We start from the raw sequence: 21167 nt of genomic DNA, 5'->3' as shown, positions 1-21167 counted from the left end.
TCTCTCTCTCTCTCTCTCTCTCTCTCTCTCTCTCTCTCTCTCTCTCTCTCTCTCTCTCTCTCTCTCACTACATCCCCTCCATCACTCTCTCCTCTGATTATTTTTCGGAGAACTGTGTCTTGTGAAAAGCGCGGAGCGTTGTGGTCAGATAATCATGTCATTATCTGATTGAGAGGTTTTTGTAAGCATCATTGCTTAACAGGCTACTTCCACATGTACTTTTGTCTGTTTATGTTGATGGACCTCCTTATGCCTGTTTCTCAAAACCTGCATGCGTTTCCCAGAATAATGTCATCATAGGTAGTTACCTGGGAAAGCACATTGCACTGTCTTTTAGTTTGTGTTATACAGATCTGAATGTAGGCTCCTTGCTGGTTATAAGCCAGTTGGTATTCATGCACTGAGATTCTGGTGAATGTGTATGAATAGTCTACACATTTTTGATGATTGATAATAGAATAAATGAAATGTACTTATCATGAAATAATTCAATAATAACAATAGCCATACAGTTAAATAAAAAAAGAGTTTGCTATGTATAGCAATGTGGTGTGTAATTGTGTCTGGTAAAAATAATAGTATAATTAATAATAATAGTAATACATAATAATGATAATAATAATAATACACAAGAATGATGATAATAATTATATGAATAATACATTTGAATAGTAATTAATACTCCTTATTGTAATTAAATCAGCATCCAAAATGTTTCTCTCTTGAGACCCGTTGTTGGGCAAAATTAGTAAGGAGGCCAGTGACCCATCTCAGAATTCCTCCCTGCCTGACTTGTGCGCGCGCCTATTACCAAGACCAGCCAGCCGATTATAGTTTAAAATGTACGTTAATAAAACCTCTGGGAGAAAAGCATGTTTTCATTCTCTCCTTTAATGCCTCCTCCCGTGTTGATCCACCAACTCAATCCCTAATAAATATGTCAATAAAGTCACCCATCAGCGCGTAATGCGCCGCTTATCAGCCGTGGCCATCAAGGTGGTGATGCGGCACACTCGACAAAAAGGAAAAAATGTGTTTGAAATAAATAGTGTTGATCCATCTGGAATGGACCGAGATAAGAGGTGCCAGTGTTAACGAACACGTTTCCGCTACACCTCATCCGAGTCTTCCTTTTCCAAACACAGTCTATTTAATGTCCCGGCCTGTTTTTCCATGGAGCGTACGCACCGAGGGCACCGTGGGGAGATGAAGCCAAATTAACTGGCCGAGTTGGGGAGCGGGGGACGGGACACCTGCTTTGGAAAAGAGACTCCAGACACTAAAGTTCGCTGACTTCATTAAAATTTATTCACCCTCAAAAACACTTGCTTGCGACATGGAAAAGAGACTCGCCTTTCCTTTTTGGCATTTGACAGAAAGACATTGGAAAATCATAAGACTTCTGATTAAGCACGTCGGAATCCTGTTTATGTAATGGATAGTTCGTTTTATTATAGCAGGCATAATGGACTGAAAAAAGTGGACTGTAACTTTGCATCTAAGGGTTTAAAAACAACAGCTGTAGCTGCATAAAAATAGGTGCAATTTATATTGGATTCAAGATAGCCCAGACACACCTGATGAGTAATGTTTCGTTTCATTAACATTAGAATTACATACTACAAATACTACTACTACTACTACTAATACTAATAATAATAATAATAATAATTTACACTTATGCTATGTTTAAAACTCCTAGAAATAGAAATGCAGGCGACATAGGCTACATGTAGCCTATATAGGCCTGCACATTGACGCTAACCACATTCCAGATTCCTATGAAATCGTATTAAGAGTGATGTCAGTGCATGTAACAGTAGGAGTAGAGTATAATGTGGTAGTCTATAACGTCCATTTTCCGTTAATGTTGCAGAGTGACAGTCATGGATGTTCTTCCCCCACAAAATATTATGCATAACGAGGAGCCTGCTGAATTTTTTTCTAACATACGACTCAATAACATTATAAATCGTGTATCAAATGAAACAAGGGCCTGATTCTATTCACACATTTTGTGTACTATATATATATATATATAATTTAGGGAGGAATCTTATAATTATAGAACACGTACGGAACTAGGGCTAACGACAGTGTTTTACAGAACAACGGTTCAAATATCTACTACAAACACGCGTGAAAATGGTACACTGAAATATAGGTTATTAATCTAAAATATTTCGAAGTGAATACCATGTCAATTCAATTGAGTAGGTGCTGATTAGTTGTTAAAGGTGTCTCGAGTTAAAATATGCAGAAGGGAAAAAGTAAGGTTAAGAATTCCAACGGGCATAGTCAAATCTTTGCAAACTAAACGCCTATAGGCTACTTGCCTGAATATCAAATATAAAACATGAAATGTGAGGATTATAATTTAACATCTAAATTGATCATTTCAATGCATTATAACGACACAGACTGATATTTGCTCAGTTATAAATATAGTATTAATATACAGTGAAAAGAGAGATGGAATTTTGTTTAAATGAGTCTCACTCTGACCTGTGAATTAAATAAAAGTTAGGCCTAACACAAACTCGCATTTGAGATGGCTCCAGGCCGTGTTATCAGGCAATAAGCTAATAATCACACACGGTTTGACATTCCATGATATAATGTAGTCAAGCCTTATCATGTTGCTCTGTGGTCGGTAAATCAAACGAGGGTAGTGATATATCGACACCATGCCTTTCTGAGCCCCCGCGCCCAATGCCATATTAAACCCCAGGCCTCTGGAGACGCACGTATCCAATATAGAATAGCCTACAAATAACACGCCAATGTTCATATCTTATCGTTGTTACAAGCATAATGTTGCACAAAACAGCCATACAAACCCAATAAGCCCAATTGAGATATGACAATGGAATCTCTTATTGAATGGCAAACTTGGGGGCAAAAATCTAAATGAAAAGTTGTTGCGTAAAATGAGTGCGAAATGTGTGTTTTAATGGATACTGTTTTACATGAGTTCAAATGACATAAACACCTATTCGTGACATAAAATCTCTTAATTCAGTGTCTTAAAATATGACCATTATCATATGTGCACAACAATATGTGCATAACATTAATGTTTATGCAAAACATTATCGACAGAATCACAAAACGATAAGCCACTTCAAAATGATATTTTCTTACATATTCACTCACTGATTTGTAAAGAAAGTGATAAGTAAGAGTTTTTTTTTGCCTGTCGGAGTCCCATTCCTCGGTCAAGTTTAGTGCGTTGTACTCCTCCCGGACCCGATGGACAGTTCTTATTGGTAGGTACGAACCGTTACATCACCAAGCTTATGACGCGCCGTCTTCCTGTTTCCTTCAGCTGTGTCTTAAAGTGAATCTTGTTGGTGGAGGAGAGCTCGAGCATCAAAGCTCTGCATCGCGTGCGCCTCGGAGACACACACTCACACCAGCTGCTACGACATCACCGCCACAGTCTTTCAGTCTCGAGAGGAGAGGATAGAGGAGAGCGGCGGAAAATAGCTATTTTATGTATTTTTTTCTGTTCTACGCGCACGCTTATCACTCACTTTACTCTTGCTCTTCCTTCCCCGAGCAATTATAACATTCAACGTCTCCCGGGGGAAGACTGCATATTCACTTTCAGCAGTAAAAAGGAGCTCGCTTTTCTCTTCATCTGCGGGGTAAGTAACCTTGTCCTCAGATACCTCCCTCTTGTTCTTTTGCGTCGCGTGCGCTCGGTGGGCGGAAAAAAATAAACAAATCAAAATGATAAACAGCGGAATATATTCTGATGAAAGACAACGTTACCTTTACGATATTATTTGACTGAATTGTTTTTCTTTCACTTAAAGTGTGACAAAGATGCGTAATTTTTATGAAGATGATGTGTGGATGAATTTATCCTTCTAAATCGCTGGCAGACAGCTCATTTCTAACTTTTAAAAGTAAGTTACTGTCTTTTAAAGTTTGGTCAATTTTAAATAAATGTATTTTTTTTTGCATATAAAGACGCTCAAGGCTGTCTGAGTTGGTTTGATTTGATCGAAGACTGAAGTCTATTATCTTTTCATCTGTGTCGGCTACACCAGTCATTTTCGTTGGCATATGGTCTTTGTTCCGATAAACGTTTTTCTTTCATGTCTATTTTTATTCGTCCAGTGTTATTTAGTAGGAACGTGTGTCGTTTCGATGTAAACAAGCTTGGCTTTATCGTTTTTAATATCTGAAATATAACATATCAGATAGGCTAGATGTGATCTACTCTTTGAATTGTAGCCTATATACATGTTTCAGTCTATCTAATAGGTGGGTGTACTGTTTCCCTGGTATGTTTTTTTGTAGTGCGCTCGCTGCTTGAGTTTATGGTAGTGCCAAGAACGGTACAATTTTGACGGGGGAAAAACGTCCCAAGTGTACACTATGGAGACAACAGGGATATTTGGCACAGAGGCGCACAACCCCGTCACCCCGCTCTCACCATTTTTGGTGCCTAAAGTCTAGCAGGCCTTATTGTTGTCATATTTAGAATTTTCAGTCCTAGACTAGACTTGCTTGAATAGGTTACTTTACTCTGTTACAAATCCAAAGGGGTTATGAACTTTTCTTTTAGTTTAGCTTTGTCCTTCACGGTGCCCCGTTCTCACTCTCTCAGAGTTTGAAAGATCCTGGGAAAAGGAGCGAGGGAGAGTTAAAAGGGCTCGAGCAAAGAGACGAGCATAGCTCATTGTTCAACTGCGGTCATATTTCCTTGAAATTGTTGAAAGGTCTTCCAAGTGATAGACTGCGCATGGGCAATGGGGGACAGGTGCGCCGTCGGAAAAGACAGGTGCTGGCGGCTCTATTTTGAGCGATAACGACATAGCCCATTGTTAAGGTCTTGTGGCGCTTAAGTCAAGGTTTTCTTGGAGATATATCACCCTTGTTTGCACTTATGGAGATGGATGGTTAGAGAGAGTTGAGCCAGAGCCATTTATCAGAGTCAAACAAAGACATGGTTTTATTATAGACCAAAATTGGCTTAGTCTGTGTAATATATTTCCTTTTGTTTTGCCACAACATATGTCAAGCTTTCCCGACCTTGTTTCTTTTTCCTTGAGCGACAGCAATAATGTGCTAGTTTGATATATTTCTGTATCTCAACATAAGTTACTACATCTTACTGCTCGTTATTCTTGTATTGCTTAACAACACAGTAATAAGACTATCTAAAAAAAAGATTATATTTAAAGTGGTGTGTGTGTGCGTGGGTGCGTGCGTGCATGTGTGTGTGTGTGTGTGTGTGTGTGTGTGTGTGTGTGTGTGTGTGTGTGTGTGTGTGTGTGTGTGTGTGTGTGTGTGTGTGTGTGTGTGTGTGTGTGTGTGCGCGTGTGTGTGTGCTTGTGTGTGTATGTATACGTGTGTATTAGAAAAGAAAGTGATGCTTGTTATGCATGGTTAAGTTAGTATGGTATATATGAAATTGTCATATACTATAGCTGATTCATAGAGTCCCAAGTGACGATAAAGATGGGATGGTCAGACAGTCAGACTTTTCCTGTGGCCCCATTTTCAATATCCATATCTGATTGGTTTAAGAAGATATAAATATTTGTTTAAAAAAATGACTTTGTCTCTCAAAATATGTCTTGACATCTCATCTGATAAGTGACAGTGTATTTGCATTGTCAATTTGATTGTACTTGTACTAAAATCTTAAATAGTATTTGACAGATTTGAATGTATAGATTTGAATGAATGTTCTCTAGTAAGAGATCACACAACCTTCAATCTTCAAAAACCCGATTCACATCTTATTAATATAGATATCCTATTAGATTGTCTCCCTGCTGTTTCACTTAATATTTATTTTAGTAGTGTTCCTGATAGGATCCGGGTTTGAGAAAAAGGACTCTCCAGGATGCAGTCTGGTTATCTAGCACGATATTGTCTATACAGGTACTCAATATTTGAGATGAGGAATGTGAAATAATATAATAAAATAAGTCTAAAATTTCATGTGAAAGTTATTTTTTCTCTCTCTATTGACAGTGAATGTTAATTCATTCTGTAAATACACTGAATAAAAGTCCCATACCACTGACAAAAGACTGCATGCGTAGCTGTCAGCCGATGCTTACATAGCAGTACTGATGCTGTCTGGATTGCGACAAAATGTTTCCTTTCATAAAGGCATTAGGTTTTTGTTCAAGCGCTTTAAGTTGCTCCTTGGCAGAGTTGACCCATGTGACCCGTTCATTAGAGCAGAATTAACCAGCTTTGCTAGATGAAAAGACAAGCAAAAAGCCATAGAAGTGAGCCCCTACTGGCACAAAATCAATAAGCTTATTTACCTGTATTTATGTCGTTTTTCTATTATTGTTTAATTTAAGATTGTGATATTCTGATTCATTTGGCTGGAAGAAGTTCACCTCCAGAACAGCTGAGTGTGTGGATTCGATCAGGGTGCAATTTAAGAAGCGGTCTGGAAATAGGCTTTATGTTTATGGCACATTGTGATAAACGTACTATAATACTTGCAAAAGGGGTGATATGTCGTTTGGGTGAATATAGTTCATGTACTACATGCACTTAATGAATTGCTTTCGATATGAGCGTCTTCTAATCTAAAGTAATAAAATGTAGCCTAAAATGTAAATGACATAGTGATGACTTTAGGAGAGGAGATTATAATTAAGACTGCAACAGTTTACTGTGTCTTTATGGCATTCTCAATCCAACCTCAGCCTTTCTCTTTAGTCTCTGACTTAATGCTTTTCTACACCGGCTTGAAGCGCACAAACATGGAAATGAGGACAAGTACTTAAATAATTATCATAATGTTATGCAGCTTTTTGTTGCGTGGGAACTGGTTCAGTGTTACACAGGGAGGCAGCGTGAAACAGGGGACAGACAGGGGAAAATGTAGGCTGCGTCTGAAATGACACTTTATGCCCTATATAGTGCACTACTTTTGACTAGAGCCCTATGGGCCCTGATGAAAAGTAGTGCACTATACAGGGAATAGGGTGCCATTTGTTAGGACTTTGCCCTGGAATGCAAAGACAAGGCCTAGTTCTGACCCCATCACTCCTGCCTTCTGCTCTCTCTTCTCCCTACAGTCATTAGTTATGTTGTCTAAATGGAATCATGTAGTCGACAGTCGATGCCGCCTGTCCTCAGGTATTGCATCTAGTCTTGAGATAAAACCGTATCGCTGGTACATTTTTATACCGTGGAGTGATGTCACTCTCTGGAGCACTGCTATTCAATTATTTCTATATTTGGTAGTAGGAATATTAGGACTGTATTTATTTATTTATATTAGAAAATCGATTTAATGTCAATATGGTGACATTTTAAAGTAAATGATCCATCCCCTTCAATGAATCCATACATGTTTCCTTTCTGTTTTCTTGCTGCCAGGTGTCATTCAGCAGCGGTCCTAGAGGAGTGGCTTTGTGGGATATGGCCCAATAGCAGCAGCCCGTGATGCCGGACCATGACAGCGACTCCCTCCTGAGCAGACAGACCAAGAGAAGACGTGTGGACATCGGTGTGAAGAGGACAGTGGGCAGCACCGCCGCCAACACAGCAGCAGCTACAACCAGCGCCGACATTGCCTGCGCCAAAGCAGCCATCTTCAGTGCCATGAACTCTCTCAACTCCCACCACCACAGCTCCGACGCAGACTCCACAGACTGCTCCATGGTGCAGCCACACGGCCCCACTGGGGTCGTCACAGCAACCGACAGCGACTCCAAGTCCAACGTGCTCCGGAAGCTCCTGAAGAGAGCCAACTCGTACGAAGATGCCATGATGCCCTTCCCTGGTGCCACCATCATCTCCCAGCTCCTCAAGAGCAACATGGCCAAGAATGGAGGAGGAGAGAGAGGAGAGAGAGGAGAGAGAGGGGAGAGGGGGGAGAGAGGAGAGAGAAGAGACGGGGGGTTCCCCGGGTCGGGCCTCTCAAGTGGGGGTTCCGAAGCCCCCCAGGAGGACGCCTGCAGTAACTCGTCTCAGGACAGCCCCCAAGAGTGCCTCTCCCCCTTCGGCCGCCCCTCGGCTCTGGGTGCCTTCGACCTAGAGCGCCTCAACGATGAGCACCTGCGGGCCAAGCGCGCCCGCGTGGAGAACATCATTCGAGGCATGAGCCACTCGCCCAGCGTGGTGGTGCCCGCACGCCATCACGGAGAGCGGGACCGTGAACGGGAACAACGTGAACGGGAGAGGGAGCGAGAGATGGACGGGAACAGGGAGATGGAGATGGACTGCCCCCCACAGCCGCCTAGCCCCAGGGGAGAGGTGTGCAGCCGGGAGAACAAGAGGAAGCAGCGCCTGCCCCAGCAGCAGCAGCAGAGCTTCACCCAGCTGGTGTGCCAGCGTAAAGAGCAAAAGCAGGAGGAGCGCAGGCAGCTGAAGCTGCAGCTGGAGGACATGCAGAAGCAGCTGCGCCAGCTGCAGGAGAAGTTCTTCCAGATCTATGATTCCACCGACGATTCTGAGCACGACCTGGCTCACGACCTGGGCAACATGTCTGAGGACAGCGCCGGGAGGTCCGATGCTGGGGGAGATGACCGGGCAGACCGCTCCGACAACGAGATGTCAGACCTGGACCCAGGACACTTCCTGGACCGGGCCAGGGCATTGCTCCAGGAGCAGGCCCTGCTGGCGGAGGGTAACAAGCCCAGGAGAGAGGGGCTGGTCCGGGGGAAAGGTCCTGGTCAGGGTCCTTCCTCCTCCATGCACCATGCGGAGGGCAAGCAGCTGGCTGAGACGCTGAAACAGGAGCTCAACTCAGCCATGAACCAGGTGGTGGACACGGTGGTCAAGGTGTTCGCCAAGCCCCCACGCCCCGCACCCCCCCAGGTCTTCTCGCCCCTCCCCATGCCCCCAGAGAGGTTCGGGGTCAACGGTGAGGGCCCCAACTTCCACACAGCCAACCAGCGCCTGCAGTGCTTTGGTGACGTCATCATTCCCAACCCCCTGGACTCGTTCGGTGGCATGCCCATGCCTGGCGCCAACGACCAGACAGAGGCGCTGCCCCTAGTGGTGAGGAAGACTCAGACAGAACACCATCACCAGTCCTCAGCTGTGGGCGCCCACGGGGGCCACCACCACCCTTCCCTGCACCCCTCCTCCCTCTCTGCCTCCATGGGATTCAGCCCCCCGTCTTTCCGCCACCCCTTCCCCCTGCCTCTCATGGGCTACCCCTTCCCGAGCCCCCTGGGCCCACCCTCCGGGGGTTACCCAGGGAAGGACCACTCCTCCCCAGACTCCATGGACCTGTCCAGGGAGACCACCAGCCTGCGGACCAAGATGTCTTCAGTGCATCACATGGGGCACCACCACAGGTCGCTCTCTCCTAGCCACCCCGGGAGCACCGCAGAGGGGCTCTCCCTGTCCCTCATCAAGTCAGAGTGTGGAGACATGAGCGACATGAACGACATCTCACCATACTCAGGCAGCACCGTATCCTTCACCACACTGAGGGAGGGAGGGAGGTAGGTCGGGACTTGAGTAGGAGAGTGAGTTAGAGATGCTATAGATGGGGTACTTGTTCATCTTAGATATTATCAGATATTGTTATGACTATTGCATATTATTGCTAAATCACCAAACGTATTGCTTTTCCTGTTCTCTCCAAAATTACTGTATTATATCCCCTTCTCTCTTCAAAGTGATTAAATGTACTCTAGTCACCTACGTATCACTTTACCATTGGTCAGATAATGTCTCTGTGACATTTCTAGCCCTGATTCCCATTTGACACATGACTGAAAGAGACAAAAGCTATAGCAGGCTGAAGTTGAGCACAACGGCTGTCTATAGTGACTCCAATAGTTTACCCCTGGGTGCCCCAATCATGGCCTGCAGATAAAGAGCTAATGTCCCAATGGGAGGATCACATTCACCCTAGTGGGACTGGAGCCTAATCCCTTCAGTTAGCCCCTTTCCCCTATATAGACCTGTCTTTACATACACATTTCACTCATGAAGCTTCCATAGCACTTATTTCTCTATCCCTGATCATTTAATGTCTATGCTATGGTTTATGGTCTATGGTTTAACAAACGAGCTACTAGTGAGAATTGACCGTGAGTGCATCTTTGTTTTTCTTGTCTTAAAGCATCTAAGATTGATGTTAGGGTATAGCTACTGTATGTTAGTGTTGATGTGTGTCTGTTGTGATCGCCTCAGGGCACGGCCTTTGTGTGTGTGTGTGTAAGAGATATGGGTTTGCCTGAGGACTCAGTAAAGATGTGTATTTATGGCCACCTGTGTTTCCTCATGTCTCTTATCATCCCCACATTGTAAAAAGGAACAATCGGCGTCGTTGCTTTTCTCTTTTCTCCGTTTCATAAAGATCTGTCAACAGCCTGGGGGGCCTTCAGCTGTTGCTCGGCACCCAAATACTCCTTCTTTTTTTCTCTCTCCCTCCCAGTCTTTTCTTTTGAAGCGGACGTTAACAGGTGTTTTCGGCGAGCTGTTTGCCTTTCATTACGGCACCTTGTCTTGTCTTCTGACCCAAGAGTTGGCTCTTCCCAGAGATCTATAATCATCTGCTCTGTCGCTCCCAATGGAGGGATGAAGAGAGAGAGAGAATCAGACGTGGGAGGGAGGTAGAGAGAAAGAGAATAAAACAATTAAAATAATAACCAAATAATCCAGATGCTGTTGCTTCTATTGTGGTGTTAATTCTTTTGGGGCATTAACAGATGTACTCCCATTAATGGAAAGAATAGTTAGAACAACGCGGCCATGTGATACACGTTGTTTTCTTCTCATCTTTGGTCCATTTCACGGCTTTGAAAAACACTGGTTGGGTGTTGATTGTTTACGCCAGTTTTAGAAGTTAACAATCAATGTTATTTTTTATGACTTTGAATGTGAGTCGTACTGTCTACAGTGACAGTTGGTAGTCTTAATACAATAGTAATAGCAGTGATAGAAGTAATTGTAGTACTAGAACTAAAGATGGCACAGATTGTCAGACATTTTTTGGGGTGCGTTAAAGTTCACCGGCGTTCCGCACCGTTGCGCAGCAGATGGCTGCCATCAATTTCCTCATTTGTTCTCTGACTCTGAGTATCTTGTCCTTACACCTGGAATGAGGAAGTGAAGCATCTATTTCCTCTCATGACTTTGGGGTTTTGGGGAAGTGCTGTAGTGAATGATGATTTCTTGTCAGATGTGCTCAGATAACACTCGGCCAGCTGGTACAAGGAAACCATCATGGCTAAATAATAGCTGTGTGTCACCCCAAGTCCAATCACTATTACATTTGCAAGCTGTGAGAGAAATAAATTCATCAAGAGAATCATGTGTCTGTAGATCTATGCGACTTAAAAATCCTTCATTTCGTTATATATCAATGTAATCTCCTGTAATGTTGTGATTGTCCTTAGTTGTGAATTATTATTTTTTTAGAAGCGAGAGCGTAGTAGTGTCTTTGAGAAAGCCCGGTCTTATCAGTCTGACAGCTGAAATCCACCTTGCCATACTTGAAGAGAACAGCCCTGTCCCACTCTGCCCAATGTCTCTTTCTCCTCTCTCTTTTCTCTCTCTTTTCTCTTTCTTTTCTCTCTCTTTTCTCTCTCTTTTTTTTTCTCTCTCTCTTTTTTTCTCTCTCTTTTTTTTTTCTCTCTCTCTCTCTTCTTCTCTCTCTCTCTCTCTCTCTCTCTCTCTCTCTCTCTCTCTCTCTCTCTCTCTCTTTCTCTCACTCTCTGAGGGGCCATTGTACCCCTCGCTCTTGAAGCAGATGGTGTGGTGTGGAGAGTGGAGTGCTGCTCTTTTGGCCAGGCCTGTTGGAGTCGGGCTAGCCTGCCAGGGTTCTCCCCATAGGCCCTCCCTGCCTATAGATGGCTTCCATACAGCCCTCTCTCTCTTTCCTCTTCCTGAGCCAGCAGACAATACTAGGCCTGGAGGAGCCTGGAGGACCTGATCCATGATCCAGCTTGGTTCACGGTCCCTGGTTTTTAAAGGGGGGCCCTGGGTAACCCTGAAGTCAAGGGCACTCCCATCTCCCAGCACATACCTTCCTTGTCAAATGCATGATTCTTGAGTGATTGCCATGACACCCTATTATTGAGTGTAGAAACAGTATCTAATTAAAAGGTGCAACCATAGCTATATAGATGTGCAATCCACAATGAATCGGTATTATGACATCGTCTTACATACAGACTTACAGAGTAGCCCTTTCATTTGCGGTTCAAGAGATAATAGTTACTACTGATTGCTTCTGCTCGAGGAGAGAGACCTTTTTAATTCGTCTCTGAGTTTTATTTGTGCCCCTCCCCCCCTCATCTCCTTTCAATGTCTTAGCCGCAGATTGATATCAGCTGAATTATACGGCTGTTAATTCACCGTGGAAATGGTTTGGGCCAGTCCGCAGCGCAGATGTGTTCCAGGGACGCAGCGCCCATCGCTGGCTGGGTTCACTGCCTTGGCAACCCTCATCCTTCTCCTCCTCCTCCTCCTCCGCCCTCCTCCTCCTCCTCCTCCCCCTTCTCCTCCCTCCCTCCCCCCCCCCCCTCCCTCCTCCTCCTCCTCCTCCTCCTCCTCCTCCTCCTCCTCGTCCCAAGGTTTGGCAGCACTAGGGAGGCTGGAGGCTGGAGGAGGAGCAGGGAAAAGGAGGGGGTGTAATTGAGGTTGGAACGGCTCTATCGTTCAAGGTGCCTCCTCCTCCTCCTCCTCCTCCTCCTCCTCCTCCTCCTCCTCCTCCTCCTCCTCCTCCTCCCTCCCTCCCTCCCTCCTCCTCCTCCTCCTCCTCCTCCTCCTCCTCCTCCTCCTCGTCCCAAGGTTTGGCAGCACTAGGGAGGCTGGAGGCTGGAGGAGGAGCAGGGAAAGGAGGGGGTGTAATTGAGGTTGAAACGGCTCTATCGTTCAAGGTGCCTCCCCCAAACCACCATCCCACCCTCTTTTCTCCCGAGACTTCCCTTGGAAAACCTTGGTCTCCAAAATCTATGATGTGTGTATTTTAAATGAATAAGGTCTACTGCTCTGTTATAGAGAGACATGGTTGTCCCTTTTAGACCTCGCTTTTACATCAATATGAAGCCAACATCACGTCAGTAACTCCTGTCTTTGGTTGGCATATCTTATCGCCAAGCCATTAGGCTCCTCTCTCATAACCAGTGTTAACTGCTTTCTTTGTCTGTGATATGCAAATGTTTCCTTTTTTCTTCCTTATTTTGGGGTGGAGGTTGGAGGGGTATGATGGGGAAGAGGGAAAGGCGTTTGCTTACTTTGACTGTGAAATGAGCTCCTTATGTAAAGGCACCGGCTGTGGCGCTGGCCAGCATTTTATTTACCGTAACACGCTCACACCTAATACAGAGAGGATGCTAATGGCTTGGCCTGGCTTCACTCACTACTCCCTAATAACAAACTCATTTAAGATTGGCCCTACCTTACTCCAGTGCTATTGCTAACCTAAAATAATTATTGTCAAATGTATGCATTTGGCCTATATCTAATGTAGTCTTCAAGGAAAACAATTAAGTGACTAATTATTGTACATTAAATACATGTTAATTACACATATGTTACACATTAAAAACAAATCAGCTGAAATAGCAGGGGTTCTAGGTCAAGTTGCGTACCATAGCTATATGACTACACATTAAGATGCTTTGCAAGGTCGACTATTTAACGACTATTTTCCCTCCAAAGAATAGTCAATTTCTTTGACGGCGGCCATGTTCAGATTCAGGAGGGTCTCTCCCCCAACCACCTGAAGAAGGCCAAACTCATGTTCTTCTACGCCCGCTACCCCAGCTCCAACATGCTCAAGATGTTCTTCTCCGACGTCAAGGTGAGCCACACCCAGACACCCCAACCTTTCACCTCTCACATCATAGCCCCCAGACGTTGCTCCTTGAAGCAGAAGTTGGATTTGGGCACTGGTCCAGGATCAGATTACCCTCCCCCAAACCCTACCCTTAATTATTTACCCAGTGGTTATGGGGAGATTTCCATGAGGGTAAGCTGATCCTAGGTCTGTACCTAAGAGCGGGTGCTACCTGAAGCTCAACATCGAATCAAATCAAATGTTATTGGTCGCGTACACAGTTAGCATTTGTTATTGCGGGTGCAGCGAAATTCTTATGTTCTTAGTTCCTATCAATCAATGCAGTAATTGTCACTCAAGCATAAACATGTAGTACATCAGTAGATGTATAAACATACTTTGGGATGGCACTTCTCTGTCTACCTATTGCTGTCACCATAGTTACCGATCTGTCCAGGTGTGTTCAACGCTGTCTGTGTGTCCGTCCTGACTGTCCTCCTGACAACTGGAAGGACAGATCACTAGGCCTGACCTTTTCTTCCTGTATTTCTCTGCCTGTACTCTCACCTCAGGACTACAGTTATTAAAAGAGGAAAATGAGTGAAGCGGTTTTTCTTCTCACTTCTCCTGATTTGTTCTTCCGGGATAGTGCTGTACTAACATGAAGTGTCTGTTTCAACGTGCATGGTGCATGGTGCATGGTGTATGGCGCATGGTGCATGACGCATGGTGCACAGGGTTTTGGTGTACAGTGTATGGTGCATGGCGTATAGCGTATGGTGTATGGTGCATGGCGCATGGTGTATGGTGCATGGTGTATGGTGCATGACGCATGGTGCACAGGGTTTTGGTGTACAGTGTATGGTGCATGGCGTATAGCGTATGGTGTATAGCGTATGGTGTATGGTGCATGGCGTATGGTGCATGGTTTATGGTGCATGGTGTATAGCGTATGGTGTATGGTGCATGGCGTATGGTGCATGGCGAATAGCGTATGGTGTATGGTGCATGGCGTATGGTGCATGGCGAATAGCGTATGGTGCATGGCGTATGGTGCATGGTGTATGGTGCATGGTGTATGGCGTATGGTGCATGGTGTATGGTGCATGGTGTATGGTGCATGGCGTATAGCGTATGGTGTATGGTGCATGGCGTATGGTGCATGGTGTATGGTGTATGGTGCATGGTGTATGGTGCATGGTGTATGGTGCATGGCGTATAGCGTATGGTGCATGGTGCATGGTGTATGGTGCATGGTGCATGGTGTATGGTGCATGGCGTATAGCGTATGGTGTATGGTGCATGGCGTATGGTGCATGGCGTATGGTGCATGGTGTATGGTGCATGGCGTATGGTGCATGGTGTATGGCGTATGGTGCATGGTATATGGCGTATGGTGTATGGCGTATGGTGTATGGAGTTCTGGTGGAGTTTTGGTGGGGTTTTGGTGGAGTTTGTGTGTCTTGCTGCATTGCTACTGTATGAGGACCTTTCCCATACTACACTACCGTAATATTTATTTAGACAGTGAAGCTAAAACTTTTAATTTGGCTCTATACTCCAGCATTTTGGATTTGAGATCAAATGTTCTATATGAGGTGACAGTACAGAATGTCACCTTTTATTTGAGGGTATTTTCATGCATATCTATTTAACCGTTTAGAAATGAAAACACTAAATGTATCTAGTCCCTCCATTTGATAGTGTCATAAGTATTTTTGACAAATCACTTATTTGTGTATTAAAGTTGTCAAAAGTGAAGTATTTGTTCCCATGTTCCTAGCACGCTGCAATTACTACATCACGCTTGTAACTTTACAAACTTGTTGAATACATTTGCAGGTTGTTTTGGTTGCGTTTCAGATTAATTTGTGCCCAATAGAAATGAATGGTAAATAATGTATGGTGTCATTTTGGAGTCACTTGTATTGTAAATAAGAATATAATAGGTTTATGAACACTTCTACATTAATGTGGATGCTACCATGATTATGGATAATCATGAATAAATCGTGAATAATGATGAGTGAGATAGTTACAGAAAGTGACAGAGGCATAAATATCCTACCCACCAAAGAATGCTAACCTCCCTTGTTATTTAGGACCAGGGGGATCTGTGGGGGTAGAGTTCAGGACAAGGGATGTCTGTGGGGGTAGAGTTCAGGACCAGGGATGTCTGTGGTGGTAGAGTTCAGGACCAGGGAGGTCTGTGGGGGTAGAGTTCAGGACCAGGGAGGTCTGTGGGGGTAGAGTTCAGGACCAGGGAGGTCTGTGGGGGTAGAGTTCAGGACCAGGGATGTCTGTGGGGGTAGAGTTCAGGAACAGGGAGGTCTGTGGGGGTAGAGTTCAGGACGAGGGAGGTCTGTGGGGGTAGAGTTCAGGAACAGGGAGGTCTGTGGGGGTAGAGTTCAGGACCAGGGAGGTCTGTGGGGGTAGAGTTCAGGACCAGGGAGGTCTGTGGGGGTAGAGTTCAGGAACAGGGAGGTCTGTGGGGGTAGAGTTCAGGACCAGGGAGGTCTGTGGGGTAGAGTTCAGGACGAGGGAGGTCTGTGGGGGTAGAGTACTGGACCAGGGAGGTCTGTGGGGTAGAGTTCAGGACGAGGGAGGTCTGTGGGGGTAGAGTACTGGACCAGGGAGGTCTGTGGGGTAGAGTTCAGGATGAGGGAGGTCTGTGGGGGTAGAGTTCAGGACCAGGGAGGTATGTGGGGGTAGAGTACTGGACCAGGGAGGTCTGTGGGTAGAGTTCAGGACGAGGGAGGTCTGTGGGGGTAGAGTACTGGACCAGGGAGGTCTGTGGGGGTAGAGTTCAGGACCAGGGAGGTCTGTGGGGGTAGAGTACTGGACCAGGGAGGTCTGTGGGGGTAGAGTTCAGGACGAGGGAGGTCTGTGGGGGTAGAGTACTGGACCAGGGAGGTCTGTGGGGGTAGAGTTCAGGACCAGGGAGGTCTGTGGGGGTAGAGTAGTGGACCAGGGAGGTGGACTAACAAAGCAGGGGGATGGGCTCATTGTAACACAATAGCTGTGTTGCTGCCTTGTATGCGGCCGATTGCTATGGTTTTTGTTGTTGTTGCGTTGTGTCCCTCTCTAACCGTAAGGAGGGTAAACACTGTGACAGATCCAGGCCATCTTATTCAAATCGGCAGATAAAGGTCCCTTTTTTCCCAGCTGCCCGCTCTCTGTCACCATGGTCACCAATCACTAACCACAACCCCCAGGGTCATGTGACACACTTGTAGGGATGTTGTGCTGCCGAAGCATGGAGGAGAGGCACCCCCTCACTTTTGAGAATAAACAGAGCTGGTAAAACTATTTCTGGACCATTTATACTGAACTTTTTATTTATATTTAATTACCACAAAAATGTTATGAAAATCTATAGAATGACAAACCAAATAAATATGTAGAACAGCCTAGAGGTGAATGGTGGTTTCTTCCCTGACTTCTCTCTGGCGGTGGTGAGAATGATGAAGTAGGCTATGTTTGTTTACTGCGGTGGCCCGTCAGAGGCTCGGCCACTTTGTAAAAAAAAATAAAAAATAGTTCTCTGTGTGTCTGCCTTTATGTTCATAAAACTCCATGGAGCCCTTCTTGCGCAGTGGGACCCAGAATGATATGTGACCACTTGGTTACAGCGACACTTTTCTTCTGAGGTCACCCAAACCAGAGAGGCCACAGCAAAGCCCAGGGAGCCTGACCCTCTCTGGAAGTTGCTGTAGCCCTGCTTGGGATATTTAACCTACATTGACTATTGGTTGAGACACAGGGCCCGTTCTAGCTTGGCGGCAGGGTAGCCTAGTGGTTAGAGCGTTGGACTAGTAACCGGAAGGTTGCGAGTTCAAACCCCCGAGCTGACAAGGTACAAATCTGTCGTTCTGCCCCTGAACTGGCAGTTAACCCACTGTTCCTAGGCTGTCATTGAAAATAAGAATGTGTTCTTAACTGACTTGCCTGGTTAAATAAAGGTAAAATTAAAATTAAAATAAATTGGCATGTCAGGGTGGGCAAGTGGAAATGTGAATTGGGCCAAGTTGGGTTCTAGTTAGGTTCTAGTTTATTGAGATGCATGAATACACCACACCAAAAGAAAGATTTTATGGCTGTTTTAAAACAAATTTCCTGCTATTCTAATTAGATAGCATGTTTCATCTATGCAAATACATTCTATGAATTGATAGTTCATCTCTCAGTTTTGTATTATTCTGTAATAGGGTATATTGTAACCATGTGTTCAAGCTAATTTAATCAAAGTTTATTCATGATACAGCATGTAAGCTACACAGTACAATGCAATGCCTAGTCGCAATAAAGCTCTCCTCACAAACAGGCTCTAGCCTATAGCCTACAAATAGCTATACCATCTAGTCTTAGACCTATTAGGCTAAAGCCTACAAATAGCTATACCATCTAGACTTAGACCTATTAGGCTAAAGCCTACAAATAGCTATACCATCTAGTCTTAGACCTATTAGGCTATAGGCCTAGTGCAAATTTGTGTCGTTTGTTCCTGAACTGGCTGAATGGCAGAGCTGTCCTTCAGCACCACAAGTTGGTTCAACTTCTTTAACATCGTTGCACGATCCTGGCGCTGTCCTTTCAGCACCCCGAAGGGATCCAGTTGCTTAAAATAACACTCAAGATCTGATACAAATGGAAAATGATCACTTCTCACAATGGTGCTCATTTCGTAAAGCTAGATTAAAGCTTAATCAATGTCTCGCAGGATCACATGATTCATTAGCATTTTACAAAACAGAACCGGATATAATAGCATCGCATAGTAGGCCTCTAACATTACTGTTACACCAACAACACCTGCTCATTCCTAATGACATTTTAGGATGGTTAGCTAAAACTGAATAGTCCCCAAAAAATGATTATGCACCAAAACTCAGCAGCCCGCGTCACTAGGCAGGCTATCTGCTTTGATTGAAACAAGATACAACAAAGGCTAATAGTTTGTTAACACCATCTGCTCTAATTCACTCACAAAACAGTCATTCAAACAGATCTAAATGTTCCCATGAAACAGTGTTCTGACACTGTTTGAGATCAATCAAATGATTGGCATGGAGATGCCGTTTGGACGTTTCACTAGTAAAACATGAATAATTATCATTAACGATTGACAGTGATGATGGCCTATGTTGAAATGTAGTAGCCTTGGTATTTGATGTTCCTGAGACAATATGTGTGTGGGTGTAGGCAGACATTGCAATTGGAGGATGCATTTTATGCATATTCTAGAATTCAATTTGCTACTTTTGTCAGTACAAACTTAGATTGAAGAGATGATGACATCATTGCATGTTTTGTTGTTGTTGCTCCCTCACCTAAAACAAATAGCTCAACACCACTGTGCATCCTCAACACACACCCTTGTCGAGTTTTAGAAGGGGTGATGATGTGTGTTTCTTGGCTGTGATGAGGGGTGGGGGGGGGCACTCTCACTGGCAAGGCAGGCACCCAGGCCACTCCTGATTGGTAAATGTTGTGGTAGATTTACCATAATATGGTTGCTGTTGTGACTAACGACAGTTCAGGGTCACGGTATCTTTTCACTTCATGACAGATCAACATTTGAATTTGTGTGTTCTGACACTGTTCTGTTAACCATCCCTATTGATCACCAATTACCAGATGCTCTGTTTTGACAAGGCCAGACAGGTCTAAACATAACCTTGTCGTGTGTCAGTTTGTTTTAGGAAATATGACGTTGATGTAGTCTTAGTGACAGTAAATTACCATGTTGTTTTTTCATATGGGGTATATATATATATATATATATATATATATATATATATATATATATATATATATATATATATACTCTGAATTAGCAAACGAGGCACCAAGGTTATTCAAACAGTACTCATGTCTCAAACTGAGGTTGTTGTGGAAATCTCTCTGTCTCTCTCTCTCTCTCTCTCTCTCTCTCTCTCTTTCTCTCTGTCTCGCTCTCTCATTCTCTCTCTCTCTCTCTCTCTCTCTCTCTCTCTCTCTCTCTCTCTCTCTCTCTCTCTCTCTCTCTCTCTCTCTCTCTCTGTCTCTCTCTCTCTCTCTCTCTCTCTCTCTCTGTCTCTCTCTCTCTCTCTCTCTCTCTCTCTCTCTCTCTGTCTCTCTCTCTCTCTCTCTCTGTCTCTCTCTCTCTGTCTCTCTCTCTCTCTCTGTCTCTCTCTCTCTCTCTCTCTCTCTCTCTCTGTCTCTCTCTCTTCTCTTTCTCTCTGTCTCTCTCTCACTCTCTCTCTCTCTCTCTCTCTCTCTCTCTCTCTCTCTCTCTCTCTCTCTCTCTCTCTCTCTCTCTCTCTCTCTCTGTCTCTCTCTCTCTCTCTCTCTCTCTCTCTCTGTCTCTCTCTCTTCCTCTCTCTCTCTCTTCCTCTCTCTGTCTCTCTCTCTCTCTCTCTCTCTCTCTCTCTCTCTCTGTCTCTCTCTCTCTCTCTCTCTCTCTCTCTCTCTCTCTCTCTCTCTCTCTCTCTCTGTCTCTCTCTCTCTGTCTCTCTCTCTCTCTCTCTCTCTCTCTCTCTCTCTCTCTGTCTCTCTCTCTCTGTCTCTCTCTCTCTGTCTCTCTCTCTCTCTCTCTCTGTCTCTCTCTCTTCCTCTCCATCTCTTTATCTCTGTCCCTGTCCGTGGCCTTTGTGTGTATTCGGCACACTGGCCTCAGTATGTGCTGTGGAGAGGATGAGGTCAGGAGGGTTTTCCTTTCTTTATGTCATTTCATTTCTTTTATTTTTTTCCGCTGATGGTGTGGCATGCTGCATGCTACGAAAAGCCAGGCGCTGGATTTGAGTCGCCGCTGTAACAAAGGGCCACTTTCCAGGGCCAGTTTGTGTAGAGTCAGCCAATAGGCAGCGAGAGATTATCTCCCACAATTCACCCCTGTGAAAACAGGAAGCGGTAGAAAGCCCTGATGACTGTGGAGAGGGACAGACCGCTTCTCTTTCTGCTCCTCTTGTTGTTTTTCAAATAGCTTGGTGGTCTGAGGTCATGTGTATGGATTCTCAGTCCTCGCCATTGTTTGGCAGGCAGGCAGGCAGGGAGACGAACGGACGCAGAGCACAGTGTCCCTGGCTGGCTGGCTGGCTGGCTGGCTGTCCAGGGCAGAGCTGCTGGGTGACTTTGACTGTACTGTCTCTGTCATCACAATGTGCAGGAGATGCCTTGTTGGTGCCTCTCTCTCCTCTGAGGTCTTGCAGCCTGTCGTCTTTGTGGTGTCATATACCACAATGGTCACTGATAATACAGAATGGGGATTGAACATGATGTAATAACGTTTTATCAGCAGCTCTCTAAAATACTACTGGATAAGATTATGAAGAAATGTATTTCTCTGTTGTCTTTAAGAAAAGGAACAGGACCTTGTTTAGGTGTTGAGAGAGTGTTCAGCGCTTTCCTTCTCTGGTGCTAGGTTTATGGTTTTATGTAGATCTAC

At 44.7% G+C, this 21167-nt stretch overlaps 1 protein-coding gene across 2 annotated transcripts in view; it reads left to right on the top strand.

Moving 5' to 3' along the window:
• The first annotated feature begins 3358 nt into the window (after positions 1 to 3358).
• LOC118376198 (prospero homeobox protein 1-like) overlaps positions 3359 to 21167 on the top strand; it is a 44114-nt gene continuing 26305 nt past the window's right edge. The window contains exons 1-3 of one of the 2 annotated variants that reach the window (XM_052523841.1): positions 3359 to 3650; positions 7372 to 9417; positions 13658 to 13765. In XM_052523841.1, coding sequence (XP_052379801.1) covers positions 7438 to 9417; positions 13658 to 13765 — 2088 coding nt within the window. In that variant the 5' untranslated portion in view covers positions 3359 to 3650; positions 7372 to 7437. Of the gene's footprint in view, positions 3651 to 3719; positions 3915 to 7371; positions 9418 to 13657; positions 13766 to 21167 lie in introns of those variants that run through there. The other variant, XM_052523842.1, reaches the window with a different exon arrangement.

The sequence above is a fragment of the Oncorhynchus keta genome, chromosome 8 (genome assembly GCF_023373465.1).
Source record: "Oncorhynchus keta strain PuntledgeMale-10-30-2019 chromosome 8, Oket_V2, whole genome shotgun sequence".
Lineage (NCBI taxonomy): Eukaryota > Metazoa > Chordata > Actinopteri > Salmoniformes > Salmonidae > Oncorhynchus > Oncorhynchus keta.
The sequence above is the reverse complement of the archived record's forward strand: the minus strand, read 5'-3'. Positions and strand labels throughout refer to the sequence as shown.